We start from the raw sequence: 22,103 nt of genomic DNA, 5'->3' as shown, positions 1-22,103 counted from the left end.
TGGACTCTGAGAGCTGACGACTGGAGTTGGAACCCCAGCTCCCGAGCAGAGTGCAATCGGATGACCTTCAGGGAATTGCTTAAGGAACTTCTCCTTGCCTCAGTTTTACTATCTGTAAAATGGGGACACAAATATTACCCAGCCCCTACGGTCAGCGTGAGCATTTGAAGGGGTAACAGCGAGGCTGCCCCTGCTCTGAGCAGGGCCGTCAGACCCTGCACCTGCGCTGCGCCGACAGCCACAGCCACCTGAAATTCTGTGCTCTGTTCCCCTCGCTCTAGTACCAGCCCTGCCTCTGAGCTCACACAGCTGTCTAGAACAATATTCATAATCACACTAATTAATATGAACAACTTCTAACATTTATATCATGGTGGTTACCAGCATAGGCCGTGGCATCAAACTGTCTGGATTCGAATCCCGAGTGCATAGCTGTGTGACCTTAGGCAAATCGCTTTACTTCTCTGTGCCTCAGTTTCTTAATCTGAATTAATCTAATTCTTGCCAAGCCTTCCCAATAGGCTTATTGGGAAGTTTAAATGAGGTAATGCGTGTAAAGCATGAGGAACAGTGCCTGGCCCCAGGGGGAGAGCAAGGCGGGGTTATTCCTCTGTGCCCAGGGGACACTGCCAGCCACGAGAGCAGGAGTAGTTGGTAGTAGTGTGCTCATCGTGGGCTCCTGCAGTGCCTGGATCAGACCTTGCTCCTTTCCTCCACAGCACCAGGTATTGAGGTTGGAGCCATGATGATCCCTGTCTGGCAGCTGGGGAATCTGGTGGCCGCCCATGCGCTCTGACCTGGGCAGCCAGGACAGGGGGACCTGCGTCCCCCCCCCCCCGCCCAGGCTTGCAGCTCTTACCTCACAGCCTTTGGCCATGGCGAAGCCCCCTCCCAGGAGAAGGATGATGTTCCAAGGCACCGTGTCCTGAACCTTCTTCCATGTCAGCAAGGGCTCTGTCTCTTCGTTGGAAGCTGGGTGGAGAGAAGGCACTTAGCCTGAAGAGGGGACACGGGTACCCCCTGGGAGCAGAGGAGGACCCAAAACACACCCAGGACACTCATTCTGGGGAAGGGTCACCAGCCCCTGCAGCCCCATCTTTGTGGGGACACCTGAGGGGTGGGTCTCCCGGAAGCCACAGTCTGGCTCCAGCATCTGATGTTGGAGCTTCAGGGAAAAACCCCTCGAGCATCCTGAGGGGCTTCTGCTCCATCCAGAATGAAAATAATTGTCATGGCTCCCAGAGCGTGAGAACCTCCTGGAACCGGCACCCCCCCCCTCCGTGCAGGACATCCTTTCAATGTCCCCAAACCCCTTCTGGGGCAGTGCGGCTTTCATCCTCATTTACCATAGAAAAGGCTCTCTTTGTCATTGAACGTGTACAGAGAGGGAAAAGTGGAAGGAAATTCAGGAAAAGAGAAATGCAGTGTACCTTTGGTTCATGGGATTGTGGGAGGATTTTATTTCCTTGAAAGCAGCAGTATCTGCGAGCAGGGGTTGGAACGGGACACAGCAAATGTCCGTAAAGGGTGAGGGGGTGGACACTCCAGGCTCTGCCGGCCTCTGTGGAACCAGGAGGCCACGTAGGGTGGGAGCAGCCACACAAAGGACACACGTGAGCAGGCGTGGCTCCCAGGGAACCCTACTGACCAAGGTGGGGTTGCATTTGGCCCGAGGGCTGGTTTTCTATCCCCGTGTTTGGGAGCATAGGCCTGGAGACAGACCCTGCTTGGGTGTTGGCTCACCGCATGCCCTTGAACGTGACCTTGCCTGTCTGAGCCCCCATTTCCTCGGCCGACCTGTGGCGCAGAAACAGCCCCTGGAGGGTCCCCTGAACACTGATGAGGCGACGAGAGCTGGTGGTGGAGAAGGACACGGTCCTGTTCGGCTCACAGCCAGCTCCCCGCGTCACTGCCTGGTACTCGGCGTGTACTCCAAAACGCGTGTCCACTAATGTGATGTAAGATGTGTCGCCCGATGACTGCAGCAGGGTGAACCCTCCTGAAATGGAACCATCCCTGCAGGCGGCCATCAGGGAGGCCGAGAGGACAGGTCTGGCTCATGCATGGTGGTGCCCTCCTCCCCAGGACAATTCCTGGTCACACAACCACTGACACTTTGTTTCTCCTTCTCAGCTTTTTCCAAATTTCGTTATCTAAGATGAAAGCTGGAAGACGTCGGATGGCTCAGTTCTCCGCCTTTAGGCAAGAAAGTATTATTTCATTAAAGAGGCAGGCAAGGTCTGAAAAAGTAAAGGGACTTGCCGCACATAGGAGAAGGCCCCGACCGTGGATTGAACATCACGCAGATTAAATGAGCGACGTGGTGAGTGCTAATGAGGCCACCTGCTCCACGATAGGCACGGATTGTGCCTTCGCTTGGATTGTCTTCTTGATGTTCCCATCCGACCACGCCCTTGCGGCTGTTTCCTAAAAGCAGAGCGTCTCACTATGGGAATCTCACACTTCCAACCCCGCGCTTTGTGCCAATGAGCTGTCTGAAGCAGTGGCTGGAAAGCACAGGCTCTGAAGTTGAACTAGATCGAATCCAAGCTCTGCCCTTCGGCTGTGGGGTGTGAGCTAGTGACTACTTCCCTGAGCCTCAGTGTCCTCATCCGTGAAAGGGAGCAACTGTAGCTCCTCAGGGACCCAGTGGGGAGAGGAAACGGGCCCCTGGGGGTAAAGGGATCAGCTCTGGGTGTGGGCCAGAGCAAGCCCTTGGTTATTCATTTCACAAATATGTATTGAGGACCTACCACGTGTCAAGCACTCCTCTAGGCACTGTGGATTCCGAAGTGGCCAAAACAGACACAATCCCTCCTCTTGGAGAACTTATATTTCCAGTAAGGGAGGCAGGGGAGAAACCAATAAATATATAATGTCAGGAAATATAATGTGTTGGGAAGGAAAGAAAATAGGGTAGAAGGGTGGAGAGTGACAAGGCAGGGACGCTTTTTTGGGTAGTGTAGTCAGGGAAGGCTTCTCTGGGGAGGTGACATTGGACGGAGTCTGTGTACAGTGATGGGAGTAAGCCACAGGACATCTGGAGGAAGAGCTTGGTGGACAGAGAGGAAATGGAAGTCATCACTGTCCTCATCCCGACCAGCAGCCACAGACACACTGCCCACCAAAGAGGAAGCAATGCCTCGATACTTGGTGAGTGACATAAAGGGACAGAAATGCAAGTGTGACTTCCACCCAGAGAAGAACAGAAGACAGAGGGTACAGTAAGAAAATCAAGGTTGGCCTGGACGCCTGGGTTCTACCCCTGTCTCTGTTTAGCTAGCTGTGTGACCTTGATCAAGTCACTTTCTCTCCGTGGAAACTGGCCTCTCTCTCAGGCTCCGTGTAAGTCCTGCTGGCTGAGTGCAAGAATGCATCATTTCAGCCCAGTCCGTGCGGGCCCACGGATGGCCGAGGGACAGGCGGTGCTCCCGGAGGCCACCCTCTCCCCATCCACCAGGCAACACCCGAAACTCCAGCCCAAAGAGCTCTCGGCTGAAGTGGCGTGCTGCACCCCACGGGCAGACCAGACCCAGCTCCCAGACGTGTTCTCGCGCTCCTGCTGCTGCTGCTGGCCCACACGGGGTTTCTCAGTTCAGATTCGTGGCCAACATTTAAAATCAGGGAGATTGCATACAATTTTTTTGTTTCTCTTGAAAAACCAGCAAATCTGGCAAAACTAGCCCTGCTCTCCTGCATGGTGACACTCGGTGGAAACTGAGTCACAGATGCCCTTTTATATACAGGCTTTTGGCTTGCCAGTTTTCCGCAGACCCCACGACACGGGAGGCGTGCCCTGATGCAAAGGCTCTTGCCAGTCACGAGCCCCCAGCTGCCGTTTTCCTTGAACAGAACAATGTTCTGTTCCCACAAGGCAAAAGGAAAGCCAGGTGGGAAGGGTCGTGTGTCACAACACATTTTCCTGCACCCAGTCTGCCGTACCCAACACTCTTCCCTCCCTGTGCGCATTTGAGTTTGCAACTTCTGTTCTACAAAACTACTCCAGCCAGGGGTGAAGAATGTCTAAGGGACACGTTCACTCTTAAAGTGGGAAAGCAAGGCCCAGACAACCTGGGATCCCTCAGGGTCACCCAGCAAGTCAGTAACACGGCCAGGATACTGGACATGGACAGCACAGGCCCTCCCCACAGCCCCGGTGGAGAGGAAGCCCCCGGCTTTCCAGGTGACGGAACCACGGACAGGACCCGATCAAGGGCAGCCGATCCTCAGGCTGGCCGGGCATCTAGGAGGTGGCCTGGTGGGAGGGCTGCCCAAATACCACGCCAGACCAAGCAGATTCTTCCTCTCAGCAGTACCCACGGGAAGTAGGGAGACAGCAGGTGCACAGACGTGTAGCGAAAGATCAAGGGACAGAGGGTAAGCGAGGCCGTGGGCTATAGGGGGGGCGTGAGCTGGCAGGAAGTGAGGAGGTAGGGGGCAGCCACTGTGGGAGGGGATCCGGGAGAAGGTGGGCATTACGACAGAGAGGACACGCTAAGGGAGCCCAAGTTCTAAAAAAAAGCAGGAACTATAAAAAGGCCAAAGCTTAGAAGCGGTAGAAAGTACGGAGAGGCCGGAACATGGTCCCCGGAGCGCGTGATGAAGGCCAGCGGGAAGCCAGACAGAGGAGCAGAGACAAATCCTGCCCCGGCTACGGAGTCTTTGCCCACAGCTCCTTGGACCCAGGGTTGGCTCAATGGCGATAACCGTTCCTGGAGCACGGTGATCCCGTCTCCCTGCTGACCCTCGTGTTCTGCCCCGTGCTCAGACCCCCTCCTCCACTGCGGAGCTAACCTGCCTGTGACTCGAGATGAGGATCCCATTTCTGACTCCTGGTGTGGAGCTCATCCCACTGTCCCAGCTGGAGCACAGGCTCTGTCCCCAGAGGTAGGGGGCCGTGCCTTGTCCTGACAGACACCTGCTGGGAGCCCAGTGGGGGCACAAGCTGACCATTGAAGGCCAGACTGCAGAGGTGTGGTTGGGGAGGCTCAGTGATCCTTTTAAACCGACCTGGGACGCTGCCCCTAGGCTGTTTGTGCCCCCCCACCACTTCCTATCAGGTTCAACCTGGCTGGAGATTTGCACGTCTGACCCTTTAGGCACTGGAGTCAGAATTGCAACTCCTGTCTTGGACCCAGGGGCCGCATGGTTTTTCTTTAAAAGCATCAGCTGGTAAATATTTTGGGTTTTGTGAGCCAAGAGGCAAAACTGAGGCTACCGTGTAAGTACTAATGTAACTAACTAAATAATAAATGTCCACAAATTTCTTATTGAAGAAATACACTTTATTTATGGACACGGAAATCTGAGTTTCATGGACTGTTCCTGTGTCATGAGATATTTTTCTTTTGATTCTTTTCAACCATTAAAAAATGTAAAAGCTATCCTTCGCTCACAGGCTGTACCGAGAGACAGCCAGCTGGATTTGGCCAACTCTGGTTGCTAACTCCAGCCCTGGACTGTCACCTCCGGCAGCCCCAAGTGCCCAGACCAGGTAAGGCCTCAGACAGAGAAAAGGGAAGAAGCAGGAACCACATGGTTAGTGCGGTGGGGTTCGGGTCCCAGGCGTGGGCCCCGAGTCACAGCCTCACCAAGCCCACTGAGACCCCAGCCTTGGCACCTTACCTTTAAAGTCAAACCACCACTTGAAAGAGGGCCTTTGGGATGGGAAGAAGAACAAAATGATGACAATGGCCACTCCGGTAACAGCATCAGAAAGAAACCTATAATGACAAGGCCCCAAAGCACATGACCCAGGGCATCGCAGCAGGTCGCAGGTTTGGCGGATTTGCAAATGAGGATTTGTGGGTGGGAATTAGGTGCTGGCTGGGAAGGGGGCATTGTTGGAGGCCATGGGATACCAGACTATTATCCTGCCTGCGCTCAGCCTGGATCCAACAGGCCAAACGCTGAAGCCCTCTCTGGCCACGGCTCCCTGAGAGGTCACTGGAGACAAAGGTTTATCCTCCTAGGAAGACACTCGGAACCACAGAGGGAAGAATTCTGAGCGCCACCAAATATGGGATCTGTGGAACTCCCGCGGATCACCAGAACCGGGGCTGCTCTAAGAGTCGGTCTGCATTTGTTCAACTTCTGCTTGCCTTCCTCCTGCGACGGGCAGCTTACTACTCAGAGATGCAGCCCATTTGCACCAGCAGAACACAGAGGGAGGCTGCCTCACAGACCCTCAAAATCTAATTACCGCCTCTCAAGGATCCACTGTGGATCTCAAGGATCCACAGAAGTCTCAGTAAGAGCCTTCTGGGGCAGGCAGCTTCCATCTCTGATGAGGATTCTGAGGCTCAGCGAGCAGAAGCTATTTGCTCAAGGCCAGGCCACGGTCCATGCAGGAGACGGGCACTGAACCCAGATTTGTGTGGCTCCCAGCTCAATGAAGCATAGAGCCAGATGTCCACAAAAGCCCTTTCAGCCCCCACATTGGGGAAGAAGAGCATTCCAAAGGCTAAGACACTGGAAAAGATGGTCAGTATCACCGTATTAGAGAAACAGAAATCCCACGCTAATGGAGTATCGTTTGTCTGCTAACAGGCAAGACTTGAAAGGGCGATGATAGTACTTAATGGGGACATTGGAAAACATACTGGCGGTGTGAAAAGAAACTGGTTTAACCCTCTGGAGGGCAGCTGGCCACATGTTTCCATCCTTTACACGTGAATGCCTCTTGATTCAGTTATTGTACTTCTAGGAAGGTATCCTCGGGAAAACTGGGCTCTTGTACACAGATTATGTGTAGGGATGTTCTATATGGATCAGAGGGAAAAAATGGGAGCCTTTTAGTACAGACATGTGTAAACAACTTGTGTACAATAACATATATAATAGTATATTGAGGATGAAATACCCTGCATCTATTTTTTTTTAAGATTTTTTAAATTTATTTGACACAGAGAGAGAGAGATCACTAGTAGGCAGAGAGGCAGGCAGAAGCAGGCTCCCCGCTGAGCAGAGAGCCCGATGCGGGGCTCGATCCCAGGACCCTGAGATCATGACCTGAGCTGAAGGCAGAGGCTTTAACCCACTGAGCCACCCAGGCGCCCCTGTTTTTTTAAAGATAAAAGATAATATCAATCTTTATGCATTGACATAGAAGTACAACCAAGATATTTTGTAAATCAAAAGAAAAGTTTTTATTTGGAGTATCAGACACAATCCAAAAGGAATTGATTAAATAGATTAAGATGCTATCATTCTGTAGAATACTATGGAGCATTTAAAAAGAATGAAGTGGGTCAGGAATAGTTAAGTTGTCCGTGATTATTATTATACTGTCCAATTTTTGTAACATGTATATATGTGTGTGTGTGTGTATGTATCTATCAGATCTGTTAGACAACAAACTTTTAATTGTGACTTTCACTATTTCAATTCAGCATTATTTGAATTTTTTATGAGTATGCATAACTTTTCTAATTAAACAAAAAAGAAAAAGGCAGATTATAAATAGTGTCTACTGTCATCACATTTCTGTTAAAAAAATCTTTAGATAGGTTTCTTTTTAGCTAGTTTACATGTATTTTTACAGTTAACTTTATCAAAATATAATTAACATGCAATAGAATGCACCCATTTAGAGGATATGGGTTACATTTTGGCTAATGTAGATAGGCTTGTAACTACCCATGGGATTGAGATGTAGGACAGTTCCCGGACAGGCATTTTTAAGTCAGGAAAGATGTGTCATCAGAATTGGAGACTGAGTTTCTAGGTGATTTTCACTTTCTTGGTCTTGTTGGAATGTTTACAACACCCACTTTTCACTTGGAAAAAAAATAAAGTATCTTCATTTTGGAAAAATAAGACAATGGTAGTAAGAGCCACTCCTCTTGGCTCCATGAAATGACGTTGCTTCTTTCTCATAATAACCTGCATGAGATCAGAACCTTACATCGTCCCTTTTAATGGGGGGAGCCTGAGACTCCAAGAGTCACTATACTCTGCGAGTACAGAGCTGTATGTGTCTCCCATTATATTTCTACCGGATGGAGCTGATGGAAATCACCAGATCTCGCTGAAGCCAGAGGACGTATTTCCTATCTAATCATGTTTTGGCACATCAGAATCTGACAACGGTCACCCACTTGCTCTTTCTTAAAAGGCTCCCCAACCTTGGTCTTTGCTCGTTTGTTGCTCCCCGTTTTCTGCCTACCTCACAGTCTGCTTCTTCCATTTCTCCCCTCTACCCAGCTCCCAGATGTATGGGGAGTTTTCTACACTCTCCCTTGCAATATTTGAAAGACCTATTTGACTTGACAAGTCTAATGCAAGCCCAGAATCGAATTGTTGATAACCACCCACAGCCCAGCCTCCTAAAGAATGTTCTTCTGGGGGTGCCTGGGTGGCTCAGGGTGTTAAAGCCTCTGCCTTCAGCTCAGGTCATGATCTCAGGGTCCTGGGATCGAGCCCCACATCAGGCTCTCTGCTCAGTGGGGAGCCTGCTTCCCCCACTCCCCCATCTGTCTCTCTGCCTACTTGTGATCTCTGTCAAATAAATGAATAAAATCTTAAGGAAAAAAAAAAAAAAAGGAATGTTCTTCTGCAACTAACCACCATCCATGCAGGTGCTCTGTCCCTCATGCCCCCAAATCTACTGGGTAGCACATGCTATCATTTCTAACTTTCAAACAGACCTTGATGGCTGCCTGTCCAATGCTACCACTCTGACGCATGCCAGCAAGGCCTTTCCCTTAGACCAGGCCTCAGTGAACATCTTCTGTAACGGGCCACACAGTGAACTCTCTTGACTTTGCAGGCTATATGGTCTCTGTCCTGACTCAACTTTGTTGTTGCAATAGGAAAGCAGCTGTGGATGATTCATAAATGAACAGGTGTGGCTGAGTTCCCATGAACCTTTATTTGTAGACCCGGACTTTTGAATTTCATGTAATTTTCATGTGTCACAAATATTATTTGTCTTTTGATTTTTAGCGATTTAAAAAGATCAAAGCTGTTCGAAAACAAGTGCTGGGCCAGATTTGGCCCAGGAGTCTTAGTTCACCAGCCCTGTCCTAGATGACGGGGGGCCATCTAGATGGTGTTAGAGCTCCTACCTGTTTCCCCCAATCCATCCCCTAATAAGTAGAGCTAATATTTTATTGAGTTCTTCCCATGGGCTCGTCTAATCACTTGACATGAACTAACTCACTGATCCTTGGACCAATCCAAAGACGATACCATTTAAGAGATGAGAAAACAGAGCCACAGAGCCTCCCACACAGAAAAGAGCAAATGTTTTCGTGTCCAACAAGACTCTCCAGGATCTGGGTCTCTCCTGCCCTTTCAGCCACGTCTTGCTGACTCTCCTCCCTTCCTGCAGAGCCTCGGTCACACTGGGCTTCTTTCAGTTCTCCAAAGGTGCTAAATTGAGTTCCTGCCTCCTGCTCTCAGGAGACCTTGGAGCAGATCTCCAGAGCGTCTCTCTACTTTTCTCAGCTTTACTTCCTCCCAGGATCACCCGAAGTCTATGCCCCCGCCTGTTCTTCCATAATATATCCCTCTTGCTCTTTCTTTCTCTGCACTCATTACCAATCTGCAGGGGTTTGTTGTTGAACTAATTGCTTTTGTCTGTGTCCCCAGCATCGAGCACAATGTGGAGCACATAAGAGGCGCTCAGTAAATGTTGACGGATTGAACGATAAAACTAATAGTGAATGAATGAATGAATGGATGGACGGATGAATGAGGTGCTCAGGGGTGCACCATTTACAAGCGCAAGAGCTGGCATGAACCTAGTTTTGCTTCATTCCAAAGGCAAAGCTCCTAACACATGAGAACCCAAAATGTTTTATCATCTGAACCTAAACTTTTTTGAGGGTAAAGGAAGGAGCTATTTATAGTCCCACGGGACCAAGGGTGTATACCCAGCCCAGCCCCTCCAGCTGCACGGCCTCTCTGGCTCCAGATGGCCCATCCCAGAACCTTCCCTATCGGGCTCCACCCCCCGGTCCCCCGAGTCTCACCCAGGGGTGAAGAAGCTGGCCCAGCCAGGGATGAACTTCGGATCCCGGGAGAAGAGGAGGATGGCGAACATGCAGAAAAGGGTGAACACGGCCTGTTCAGCAAACCTGTGGCACAGACAGGCAGGCGTCATGCTGATGGTGGGCTCTGGGCGGACCACAGCGTGAAGGCCTGGGGCAGCTGCCTGCTGGCTGTGACCCTGCCCGGGGCCTGCCTCTGAGAAGCTTCAAGAAGTAATCCACTCCCCAGAGTGAGGGGAAGGGGTCCCGGGGTGTAAGGGATTCCTGTCCAGGGGTGGCCACACTCCCCCAGGCTCCTTCTGGAGGATCGGTCACCACCTTCCCCCCCAGGTTACTTATATCATGCCCACCTGGAATTTCCCAAGGTCTTAAGGAGAATCACCAGAGAGAAAGAAAAAGCAAAGCAGAGGCGCAGTCAGAAAAGCAGGAAGAAAAGGAAGCAGCCAGACAGAAACAGAGGTAGGCAAGAGAGAGAGGAAGAGTTGTCCATGCAGAGGACGATGGTGCACAGAGGGGGAAGACAGACAGGGAGAGGGGCAGACACACAGAATCCCCAAATGTTGGAGTAAATATCTACCCAACATGCCCATTCCACAGACTGGGGAGCTGAGCCCAGAGAGGGTTAGTGCTTTGCCCAGGTCTACATAGATAGGAGTTAGTGGCAGGGCCAGCTCTTGGGTGCAGACCTCCTGACTCCTAGTATTTTCACCAAATGGGAACTGTACACTGAAAAAGTCCCGAGAGCTGCCCGAGGTAGTGCTGGGCATCCCGGTGCCAAGGGGGAAAGAGCGCATTAGCTGGAAGGACAGGAGGTTCCCCCCCCGCTACCCTGAGGGGCTTCCTGGTCCTCAGGGTGTTTCCCCCAGCACCAGGCCAAGAGGCTGACTGTGTAAGTCATACCCCTACCCTCCACCTCCAGGCTTCTAGGCCATCGTCCTGAAATTCCCCCTGACATCAGCCTCCAGGGGTCCAGGGGTCAGGCCAGGAGATAGGTCTCCTGAAAGTCTATGCTGGGTTCTCTCCCCACCCCAGGAACCCCCGTACCACGCACTTGATGGGCCCCAGGTTCTGGAATTCCTCCCGAATCACGGCGCGAGCCCTGTCTTCTGCATCAGTTTTGATCTCAGATTTCTTCTTCCTCCAGCCCCTGAAACAGACAGTAGGGAAGTGAGGAGGGGCTGCCGCAAGTATGACTAACTACTTAACTTCTCCCCCAGACCCCCACCCACTGGCCAAGCTTCATTATCTCTCTTCTGGAGACTTCTACAGTCTGCTGCTGAGTGGCTCCCAGACTGTGTCTTCCCTTTCGAAAATCTCTTCTTCCCACCAATAGCCTTGGTGGTCTTTTAAAAACGTGAATCTGATCCTAAGACTCCCAGGCATATAATTCTTTAGAGGGTCAAACAGGTACCTGAATAAACTAATGGAACAAAATAGGAGGTCCAGAAATAGACTGGAGACCTAGTTTATGATCAAGTTGGTGTCTCAGACTGGTGTGGAAAAGATGAGCTATTCAGTTGGTCGTGTCGAACATAGAGATCAATGGGATGGAGTTGGGAATCCAGAAATAAATCCAGACTTCCCTGTTCAGTTGGGGTTTGGCAAGGGTACCGAGATCATTCAAAGCAGGAAGGAACAGTCTTTTAACCTATGATGCTAGGACAACTGGATAGCTACATGCAAAAGAATGAATGGAAACCCCTACCTCAAACCATATAATTTTTTTTTTAACTCAAAATGGATCAGACCTAAATATAAGGGCTCATTGTATAAAATTCTTAGAAGAAAACACAGGGGTGAATTTTTCTGGCCTTGGATTAGGCAACTATTTCTTAGAATCAAAATCTCAAGCAACCAAAGATAGATAAATTAGACTTTGTCACATTTTAAAACTTTTGTGTGTCCACAAATAGCATATAAATAGCTGCATGGCCATTGGGAACAAAAAAATGAAGTTGGATCCAAACCTCACATTGCACCCCAAGGACAAACTCCAAACAGGTAAAAGATCTCAGTGGAAAAACAAAACAAAACAAAAAGTCCTAGATAAAAATATGTGATTTTTTTTTTTACAACTCCTGTAATGGGAAAATCTTTGAAACTGTAATTGAAAATTCAGAAGCCCCATGAGAAGGATTGAGAATAAGCACTAATCTTATATATATAAAGAGTACTAGAAATCAATAAGACCAAGATCAATACTTCATTTGAAAAATGTACAAAAGACATAAACACAGTTTAACAAGCCACAAGAAAGAAAACACCAGTGGCTTTTATGAAGATAGGGAAGATTTCATGTTGCCCCTCAGTAAGAAAAGTTGCTCCAAATGACTTTTAGTAAAATGAATGCAAATTATTTTTCTCTTATCAGATTGGCAAAAATCCACCGCTGCAGGGAAGCAGACTCAGATCCATCATAAATGGGAAAACAAATTCATACAAGTCCTAGGGAGGATTATCAAATATCTATTAAAAGGAAAAGGGGTTTATTCTCTGACCCCAGTGGAAATTTACCTTACAAAAATATGTGCGAATATATGAAATCATTTCTGTCTGGGAGACTAGTCGCAGAAAATATACTCTACCTGCCTGTATTTATTTCAGGGAACTCTGGAAGATTACACAGGAAACCTGTTTTGGGGGAAGTAGTGGGTGAATAGGTAAATGAAAGCACGGTTGGGAAGAATTCTCACTGTGTACCTCTTTGCATCATTTTGATTTTTAAACCAAGTGTATGTGTTGCTTATCCAAATTAAAACAACGACAACAACAAAAGAATATATTTTTTAAAAAATCCTCACAATGACTTTTTTGTATAAAGATCAAATTCCGCTAAGACCCTCAATGATCTAGCCCAGGGTTTTTCAACCTTGGAACTATTAACCTATTGGGGCAGGATCTTTCTCTGTTGTAGGCTGGGTTCATTCCTTGCTGCAGGAGGCTGAATGTGTATCGCAGAATGTTTAGAAGCATCCCTGACATTCACTCTTTAGATGCCAGTAGTAATTCCTCGGTTGTGACAACGAAAATGTCTATAGATATTGATGAACGTCCCCTGGGACAAAATCATTCCCAGGTGAAAACTCCTGTCTCATTCCCTGGCCTCATCTCCCACAAATCTCCCTTATCCCCTGAACTTGGTCACTTGAACCTTTCAGTTGCAGAACAACCCTTGCTACCTCCAGCCTCAGGACCTTTGCACTTACTGTTCTATCTGCTTAGAATGCTCCTTCATCATGCCCATTTCCTCCACTCCCTTTACTGACTTAAGTCTATTCATTCTTCAGATCCCAGTTCAAAAGTCCCTTCCCCAAGGAAGGTCTCCTGACCTCCCATTTAGGTGGGAGCCCTCCAGGGCATAGCATCTAATCTCACTGTCTTTTCCTTCACAGCACTTGTGACTGTGCTGTGAAGGCATTCCTGCTGCACTTGGCTGCTCCCTGTCTGTCTTCCCCACCTTGAGTGTGAGCTCCCCAAGGGCAGGGACAGTCTCTGCCTTGCCCACTGGTACGTGCTCAACACCCATAACCGTGGCAGGGACATGGTGGGTGCTCAGCGGATATTTGCTGAGTGAAGATGGTGCCGTGGCATTGGCCTGAAATTTCTCTGTTACCCAGAGAAATTTGTGTCTGTCACTTCTGTCACTGAACTTCCCTCCACCTGCATTTCCTCCATCCTCTCGTGGTTGAGTTCTGCAGAAGCTTATTAGATTGAAACAGGTAGACCGGAAAGACAGGCTCTATTTCCGGCTCTGTCCACCGTGTCTTGTTCAGCATTTACTTTAGCTGTAGCTACTTTTTAGCCCCAACCTGCAAGGGAGGACATGAAGCCTCAGGGAGGTTACCAAATTGCTCAAGATCACGTGGAAGCAAGATTTGAATTCTGGTCCGTCTGAGTCCAAGGTCAGGACTTGCTTCTCTGGGCGAATGTGGGCTTTGAACCCTGAGTTTCTGCTCTGAGAGGTTCTGGAAGGCATGTGAGTCAAGGAACACCATGATCAGAGCCTTTCTAGTCTCAAACATTTTCACATCTCTTTGGTCCAGAGTAACTTCGACTGGTTTCATTTTACAGATGAGCAAATGAAGGCCCAGAGAGAGGTGAGGGGATGACAGCCCTGGGCTGTCACTCCTATGTTAGGACGTCCCCAACTCCAGGTGTTTGTAACCTACCTTCACAAACACCCCCATCTCCACATACCTGGCTCATATTTGCTTAATACTTTCTTCCAAATAGATGCATCATTTCAATTTAAGAAATGTATGTAAACAGAAAACTTTATATCACTCCCATAAGTGGAAAACAAGAATCACTTGCCATAAAAAAAAAAACTAATTGTAAAAATAAAAACACAAAAGCAAAGTAATTATCACACTCTGGTTAGACACCATTGTTGGCTCACATCTCTGGAACTGACGCTTGCTCTGTGTTTAAAAAGCTGATTTAGGAAAGTTGGAGGGGTAGTACGGCTCTTCTACCACCCAACTGAGACTTGCTGCATTCTATGAGAGTTGATAAAGGATGCTTTTTCTCACTCTCTGCGTCGATGTTATTTAATAGTTTGCTCTCATTGCCACCCCAAGTTATCTCCTGTACCAGCACCCCATCAAATGGGAGACAGTGTTTCCCTCTCCTCTGATAGGAATGTTTATCTTACTCAAAGGACAGGGTTGTCACTAATTATCAATGATGGGTGACATTAATGGAGGGCCCGGGCGTCGCAGGGAGGTCCCACCACCCATAACCCTCTCATCCCTGGGAGATGAGGTCTACTCTAGTCACCGCATGAGAAGGTAACGTGAAATTATCAGGGCAATCCTTGGGTTCGGTGGGAGGAAACTCCATTTGAGAAGAAGACGCTCTACCCAACGAGAAGGAAGCCAAATTCCAGTCAGGCTCAAAGCTCAAAGTAAGCATGAGGGGTACCTCAGGGTCATTCCCCCGTACAGGAAGGAGATCCACAGCCAGCCCACCAACAGGAACAGCAGCATGAGAGGGAAGGCGAAAATGAACCAGGAGCCGAAATTCACCACGTCGCACTGTGGGAAGAAACTGGAGAAGGGGTGGGGGGCGGAGATGAGAGCCGGCCAAGGTCAGCCACGCCCATGTACACTGTATACATGCGGGGAGCTATTTCTTAGCTAGAACACCGAGGTTTCTATACAGAAACTAGTGTGTACTTAATATTAGCAGTGGGATTGAAGGCATTTCAAGTTTTCTCCCTACATTTTTCTGAATGTTCTGTAATGTCCCTACATAATCAGAGTAAAGTAATAAAATGTATTTGGGGAGTGAAGGCCAAGGGGGGCACTCAGGACAGCCATTCCCCCACCTCCCCACGCCCCTGGCTAGAGAATCAGAACCCCGTATTACTTGGCATTCACTTTAAACCCCCCTCTTTCTAGACCAGAAGATCCAAGCTTAGGCAATTAAATGTTGCATGTGATTTGCATATGATTTGCATGTAATTGACTCAAAATCCTTTGCATTTGATATTTTTACTTATACCTCCAGCACTTTTTCCTTAATTTCTTTTCGACTTGGAACAAAGTCCTGCTCGCATCAGGGTGGGCAGGCAGCCTGAAAACCCTCTAACAGCACCCGCCCCTCTCAGCCCCCATTCCTCCCTATCCCCCAACTTGGCATCGGCCCGGAAAGCCCCAGAGCCCACATCTTTCCTGTTCAGCCCTGCTCCAGCTTCACCCTCCTGGCCGACTGGCCCTTCTAACTGAGGACACTAAGGGGCCAAACCCAGGTTGTCCCCACGTCTCAAGCAGGACCATCTTGGGTTCTGGTTTTTCAGTCCTTCAGCAAAAAACACAACAAAGATGAAAGGATCACAAAGGTGTGCAGTGGGCTTAAGTCAGTTGGGGAAATACTGATGCCTGGCCCCCATCCGTGTCTCCTGAATCAGGATCTCTGCCCCGGAGACCCGGGCAGATTTTTCTCACCCTCCCGGCGGACTCTAACTAGCTCCCATGACCGAGGATCACTGGCTTCTCGCATCAACTTGGAAAATCAAAAGATTTTAGAACCTGAGAATACAGTGGGGGATTAAGGTTTCAAAATCGGCTCAGGAGGTAAGACTCAGGTGTACTTAGAATTTCTCATGAAGGGACGCCTGGGTGGCTCAGTTGGTTGAGCGGCTGCCTTCGGCTCAGGTCATGATCCCAGCATCCTGGGATCGAGTCCCACATCGGGCTCCTTGCTCGGCAGGGAGCCTGCTTCGCCCTCTGCCTCTGCCTGCCACTCTGTCTGCCTGTGCTCTCCCTCTCTCTCTCTCTAATAAATAAAATCTTTAAAAAAAAAAAAAGAATTTCTCATGAAAATCACTTTGATTAAAAGTGATAGCGAACCAGCTCTTGGGATGACCAGCTTTACTCCATCATCCTAGGAAGTCCTCCATTCTTCGGTTGACAGGTAAAGAAGTTGGCCAGCACCTGGGGCCATGTTGCACAGTAAATACTTCTGTTGTGTTCGTTTGCCCAGTGCTTACATCCGCGTTCGTGTGGACTAAGTGCACATATGGTGCCTTTTCACTGCAAAGGAATCTTAGAATTCCCACCTCTCAGAATCCTGGCCACTGAAAATCTTAGGAACAGAATCTTGAAATACTGGAATTGTTTATATCTTCAAACTAAGAGGTTTGGGATAATGGAATTGACAAGTCATGCCGTCCGAGAATCTTTCCCTTTTATTCTCCCTCCCTGATGGATGGACTTCCAGACACTGTTTGAACAGCGTCAACACTGGGGAGACTTGAGCTCCTGGCAGAGCCCACCCCACAGCTGGCCTAGGCACCTGGTTGCAAAGCTTCTCCTGGGACCTCACAGCCACAGACCAAAGCCGCTATCTGGGGTTCGTTTTTAGAGCAGATGTCACATCATGGCATCCTTTGCTCCCAGCTCTCCACTGACTCCCCATCTCACCGCACTGGCAGGGAAAGCTGGGGTCCTGACACCTTACCTTATCTCCTCCCACACTTCCCTTTGCCTTCGGCGCCCCAGCCTCTCTGGTCTTTGTGCTGCTCGCCGTAGAACAGGCTATCCCCTGTCCGGAATGCTCTTCCCTCCTGTGCTCACACAGCTTCTAGGTCTCAGATGCCACCCTATTAGAGAGGTCCCACATCCTTGACCAGCCTATATAAAATAGCACCCGCTCCTGTCCTTTCTACATCACGCTGTTTTGTTTCATTTGGTAACTTATCACACCGACATATTATATATCCTTTTTCCTTTATGGCTTGTCTCCCCCACCAAATGGAACTTTCCCGGGGCAGGGATTTTGCTGGGTTTCTACCCTGCCGGGCCCCCAGAACCTGGCCAAGAGAAGGTATCCAGTACAGGTTTCCCCAGCGTGGAAGGGGGGAGGGGAGGAGGAGGAACCCCAGGGCTGGGCGGAGCACACCTGCTTTTACCTTTTGAGCTGGCCTAGCAGGATGAGGTTGGGGGCCGTGCCCGTGAGGGTGGCAGTGCCCCCAATGCTGGCCGAGTAGGGGATGGAGATGAGGAAGCCCTTCCAGATGTTTCTGCGATATTCCTCCTCCTTCTTGCAGTCTGCTAGAAGGTCCAATGGAGCCTCGGCCTCAGGGCAGTCTTTGCTTTAAACAAACCCAGAGAGAAGCCGTTCAGAACACATTCAGAATTCCTGGCCTCGTGGGGAAACACACCAGGTGGGTTGGGAGAACTAAGGGGTCTTCCTGGAAGGCAGCTCAGCACCAGCATCGAAAGCCTCTAAAGATGTGCAGACTTTCAGTTCAGGGGCTCTGGGCAGGTGCCTCGGGCGTGGGTGTGAGTTTGCATCCGACTGACTATGGTTTATATCGAAAACAACCTGAATCCCCATCAAAAAGGGTTTGGCTGGATAAAAATGATCCTCTTTTTAGAGGGAACACCAACACGGCTGTTAAAAAACGATGATCTAGGGGCGCCTGGGTGGCTCAGTGGGTTAAAGCCTCTGCCTTCCGCTCAGGTCATGATCCCAGGCTTCTGGGATCGAGCCCTACATCGGGCTCTCTGCTCAGCGGGGAGCCTGCTTCCTCCTCTCTCTTCCTGCCTTTCTGCCTACTTGTGATCTCTGTCTGTCAAATAAATAAATAAAATCTTAAAAAAAAAACAAAAAACGATGATCTAGACAGATGTTAAGATGAGAGAGACCCATTAGGTAAAGGGAAAAAGGGTCAATAACTGCACTACTTAATTTTTTTTATTTAAAAAAATTCACATATTTTATGAACAGATGAATATGAAGAAAAACTTAGAACGGTATACACAAAGTTGTTTTGGTGCCTTTCTTGGGGGTGGAAATATGGATTTTTTTTTCCTTCGTTTTTTTCTTTGTATTTTCTGGGTCTTTCTGGGGCAGTTTAAAGAGTATGGGGGAAGAATGAAATTAAGAATTAAGTATATAATTAAAAGCTAATGACATTGCCGTAAATTTATTGAGGTGAAAAAATGTTCCCTACATTCCATTAAGAGAGACAGCAGGTTACAGAAGAGCATATACAGCATTATCAAAATTTTTATTTTACAAATGCATTTATGTACACAGAGAGGTATCCAGAAATTGTCTAGAATAGTATTCACTTAACTGTTTTGGGAGTGAGATGCTGGGTACATTTTTCTTTTTGTTTAAGAGTATTCTTTTAAATTGTGCAATTATAAAATTTTTGTAAGTGAATGAAATTAAGAATTGGCCCTGTATAACAAATTATTATTATTATTATTATTATTTTTTTTTTTAGGGAATCAAAGATACTTCAAATATCTTCTGGCCTTAATTGCTCCATGAGCGGCCCCTTATCTGGAAGGCAACTGGGATATGATTTGGGTTCTAAAAGGAATACAAGGACTGAAAGCACCTGGAGACTAATGTCACTGCCTGACTTCTCTGGCGGGAAATGTGGGCTCCCCCAGACCTAGGGCCCCAACCAGACTGAGCCTCACAATGAGGATGAGAGGGCAGAAGGGGCCTGAGGGCTCATCTAGTGCAAGCCCCTCTTTGTTTAGTTGGGGAAACTGAGGCCCAGAGAGGGGACTTTCATTCCAATGGACATAGAATCTCCACCCAATGGCTGGGGTTTGCATTCAGTGGACATGGAATTCTAGAGAACGAGGACTGGGTCTTTTCCACTAGATTCAGCACAAGCTCTGTGTGGCCAGATGGCCCAAATAGAGTCCCGTGTTGTGCAGTAGTGAGTGGCTGAGCCAATCTCAGATACCATATCTCAAAACTGGACTAAAAGCACCCAGACAGAGTGCCAGGAAGGAGCAGAGACCGTGGAATAAGACAATCAGACATAAGATCATGTCCCTCCTCTGCTAAAAGCCTTCACCGGATCCCATGTCATTCAAAGTCAAGGCTACCTCATTGGCCTCTGAGGTTCCTCATGCTCTGTCCCTCCACCACCACCTCGCACCACACAAGCAATTCCTCCCATCCACTCACCCAACTCCAACCATACTGGCTTCCCGACTGCTCTGGACTCTCAGGACCTTTGCACCTGCTGGCTCCTCTGCAGAAAACACCCTTCCCAAAGATCCCCCTGGACCCTTCACCTCCTACAGGTGTTTGCTTAAGGGGGACCTTCTTAGAGAGGCCTTTCCTGACCACTCATTTTAGAACTGCCCTCTCACACCCCACAGGCCCCTTCCTTAGCCTTCTTTCCTGCTCTGTTCTCCTGCATAGCTCTCACCAACTATCGGACATACGGTGAATTTTACTCCGTGTTTGTTTCTTGTCACTGAGACGTAAACTCCACAAGGGCTGGATTTTTGTGGGTTGCTGCACCCGCAGCAGTGCCTGGCTCATCGCAACCTGGTGTAAGTATTTGCTCAGTGAATAAAACAGAACTGATGCCCAGCAACGCCTTGAGCAGGTGACTTTACTTGCTGCTGTTTCATCACCCAAGGTAACAATGCCGTGAATAACAAGCACTCCCACCTGGGCAGGCAGGGCCCGGCATGACCCATGCTGCTCAATATTATCTCATCACACCTCAAAATCACCCTCTGTGGTGGGTTCCGATATCGTGTCCAGTCGGTGGGGGAAACTAACAGAGGCTCAGAGAGATCAAGTGACTTGTCCAAATCACACAGCCGCTAAGCGGCAGAGCCAGGTTCAAAGTCAGGTCTGCAGGGTTCCAAACCCCAAGATCTTAACCACGCTGCCAAATACAAAGGACACCGGCCACTAAATGTGGCGTCAGTGTGAAGACGCTTCCTAAGCCACACAAGTGTGAAGGGCTGTGATGGTCCCCTTAGGATGCCTTTGTCTTTAGAGGCTCTGGATGCCTGTGTGCGTGCCTTCTCCTCCTTGACTGTCATGTAGTTTGAGCGCTCCTGTTCCTCTGGACCTTCCTTTCGGGTCCCTTACCAGGGGGACTCCATGTGCTCCCCTGCCCTTGCTATCCACATGTGGTTTTTTTAAGGAGGCTGGGTACGTCCATGCCCAAGCCAAAGGGATGGATGGTAGACACCTGGGCATTAGGTCATTTGGAGAAAAATCTGGGGGTGGGGGAGGACTGCTTGCAACACTGGATTCTTGTTCGTCATCTCCTCGGGTCAAGCACTGACTCCTCCATCAGTGATACCAGGAACTCACTCTTCTGGGCTGGCCAGAAATTGCATCTCCGTGGGCACGGGGTGCAGGCCGTTCCTGCGCACAGCGGCTAGGAGGAAAAAACATAATGTCTTTAGTGTAACGTAACGGGGTGGAGGGGAGTGTCGCTATCCTCAGGTTTAGATAAATCCCTTCATCTCGCTGCACCTCAGCTCCTTCATTCAGAAAACGGAAGTAATAATCCTCCTAGGGTTGTCAGGAGGATCGAGGGGTTAACCCATCTGCTACCGAAGGAATGCTGGCATTCCCCCCCACACCACCACCAACCAAAATTCAATGTGGAAACTTAATCCCCAGTGTGATGGTATTAGGAGGTGGGGAAATTTGGGAGGTGATTAGATCACAAGTGCAGAGCCCTCATGAATGGGATTTGTGCCCTTATATAAAAAGATGCCTCACACATCAGGGAAATACAAATCAAAACCACAATGAGATACCACCTCACGCCAGTCAGAATGGCTAAAATTAACAAGTCAGGAAAGGACAGATGCTGGTGAGCATGTGGAGAGGGGCGAACCCTCCTACACTGTTGGTGGGAATGCAAGCTGGTGCAGCCACTCTGGAAAACAGCATGGAGTTTCCTCAGAAAGTTGACAATGGAGCTACCCTACGACCCAGCAATCGCACTACTGGGTATTTACCCTAAAGATACAAACGTAGTGATCCGAAGGGGCACATGCACCCAAATGTTTACAGCAGCAACGTCCACAATAGCCAAACTATGGAAAGAACCTAGATGTCCATCAACGGATGAATGGATAAAGAAGATGTGGTATATAGATACAATGGAATACTATGCAGCCACCAAAACAAACGAAATCTTGCCATTTGCGACGACATGGACGGAACTAGAGGGTATCATGCTTAGTGAAATAAGTCAATCAGAGAAAGACAACTATCATATGATCTCCCTGATATGAGGAAGTTGAGAGGCAACATGGGGGGTTTGGGGGGCAGGAAAAGAATAAATGAAACGAGATGGGATCAGGAGGGAGACAAACCATAAGAGACTCTTAATCTCACAAAACAAACTGAAGGTTGCCGGGGATTGGGGGTAGGGAGAGGCTGGTGGGGTTATGGATATTGGGAAGGGTATGTGTTACGGTAAGTGCTATGAAGTGTGTAAACCTGGTGATTCACAGACCTGTACCCCTGGGGCTAATAATACATTATGTGTTAATTTTAAAAATGTATATTACCAAAAAAAAAAAAATGCCTCACAAAGCTTCCTTACCCTGCCTACCATGGGTGGACACAGCGAGAAGGCCATCTATGAGCCGAGAAACAGTTCCTCACCAGACAGCAAATTTGCTGACACCTTGATCTTGGACTTCCCAGACTCCGGAACTATGACATACAAATGCCCAATCTATGCTATGTTTGTTACAGCAGACTGAGTGCATTAAGGCACCATTCAAAGCAGGGACTGGCAAATTTCTTCTGTAAGACAACAGATAGTAAATATCTTAGTCTTTGGGGCCTAGGGTCTCT

The 22,103-nt window shown here is 48.7% G+C and overlaps 1 protein-coding gene across 1 annotated transcript in view; it reads right to left on the bottom strand.

Annotated features, from left to right (window-relative positions):
• Positions 1-22,103, bottom strand: part of SLC13A3 (solute carrier family 13 member 3) — a 69,370-nt gene that overhangs the window by 14,015 nt on the left and 33,252 nt on the right. Inside the window, exons 4-10 of the mRNA XM_080812970.1 lie at positions 20,595-20,661; positions 17,410-17,592; positions 14,919-15,044; positions 11,047-11,142; positions 9,978-10,082; positions 5,626-5,723; positions 860-972 (exon numbers count right to left, since the gene is read on the bottom strand). Of these exons, the coding sequence (XP_080669096.1) occupies positions 860-972; positions 5,626-5,723; positions 9,978-10,082; positions 11,047-11,142; positions 14,919-15,044; positions 17,410-17,592; positions 20,595-20,661 (788 nt within the window). The remainder of the gene's footprint in view (positions 1-859; positions 973-5,625; positions 5,724-9,977; positions 10,083-11,046; positions 11,143-14,918; positions 15,045-17,409; positions 17,593-20,594; positions 20,662-22,103) is intronic.

This window comes from Martes martes, assembly GCF_963455335.1.
Source record: "Martes martes genome assembly, chromosome: 9".
Classification (NCBI taxonomy): Eukaryota; Metazoa; Chordata; class Mammalia; order Carnivora; family Mustelidae; genus Martes; species Martes martes.
The sequence above is the reverse complement of the archived record's forward strand: the minus strand, read 5'-3'. Positions and strand labels throughout refer to the sequence as shown.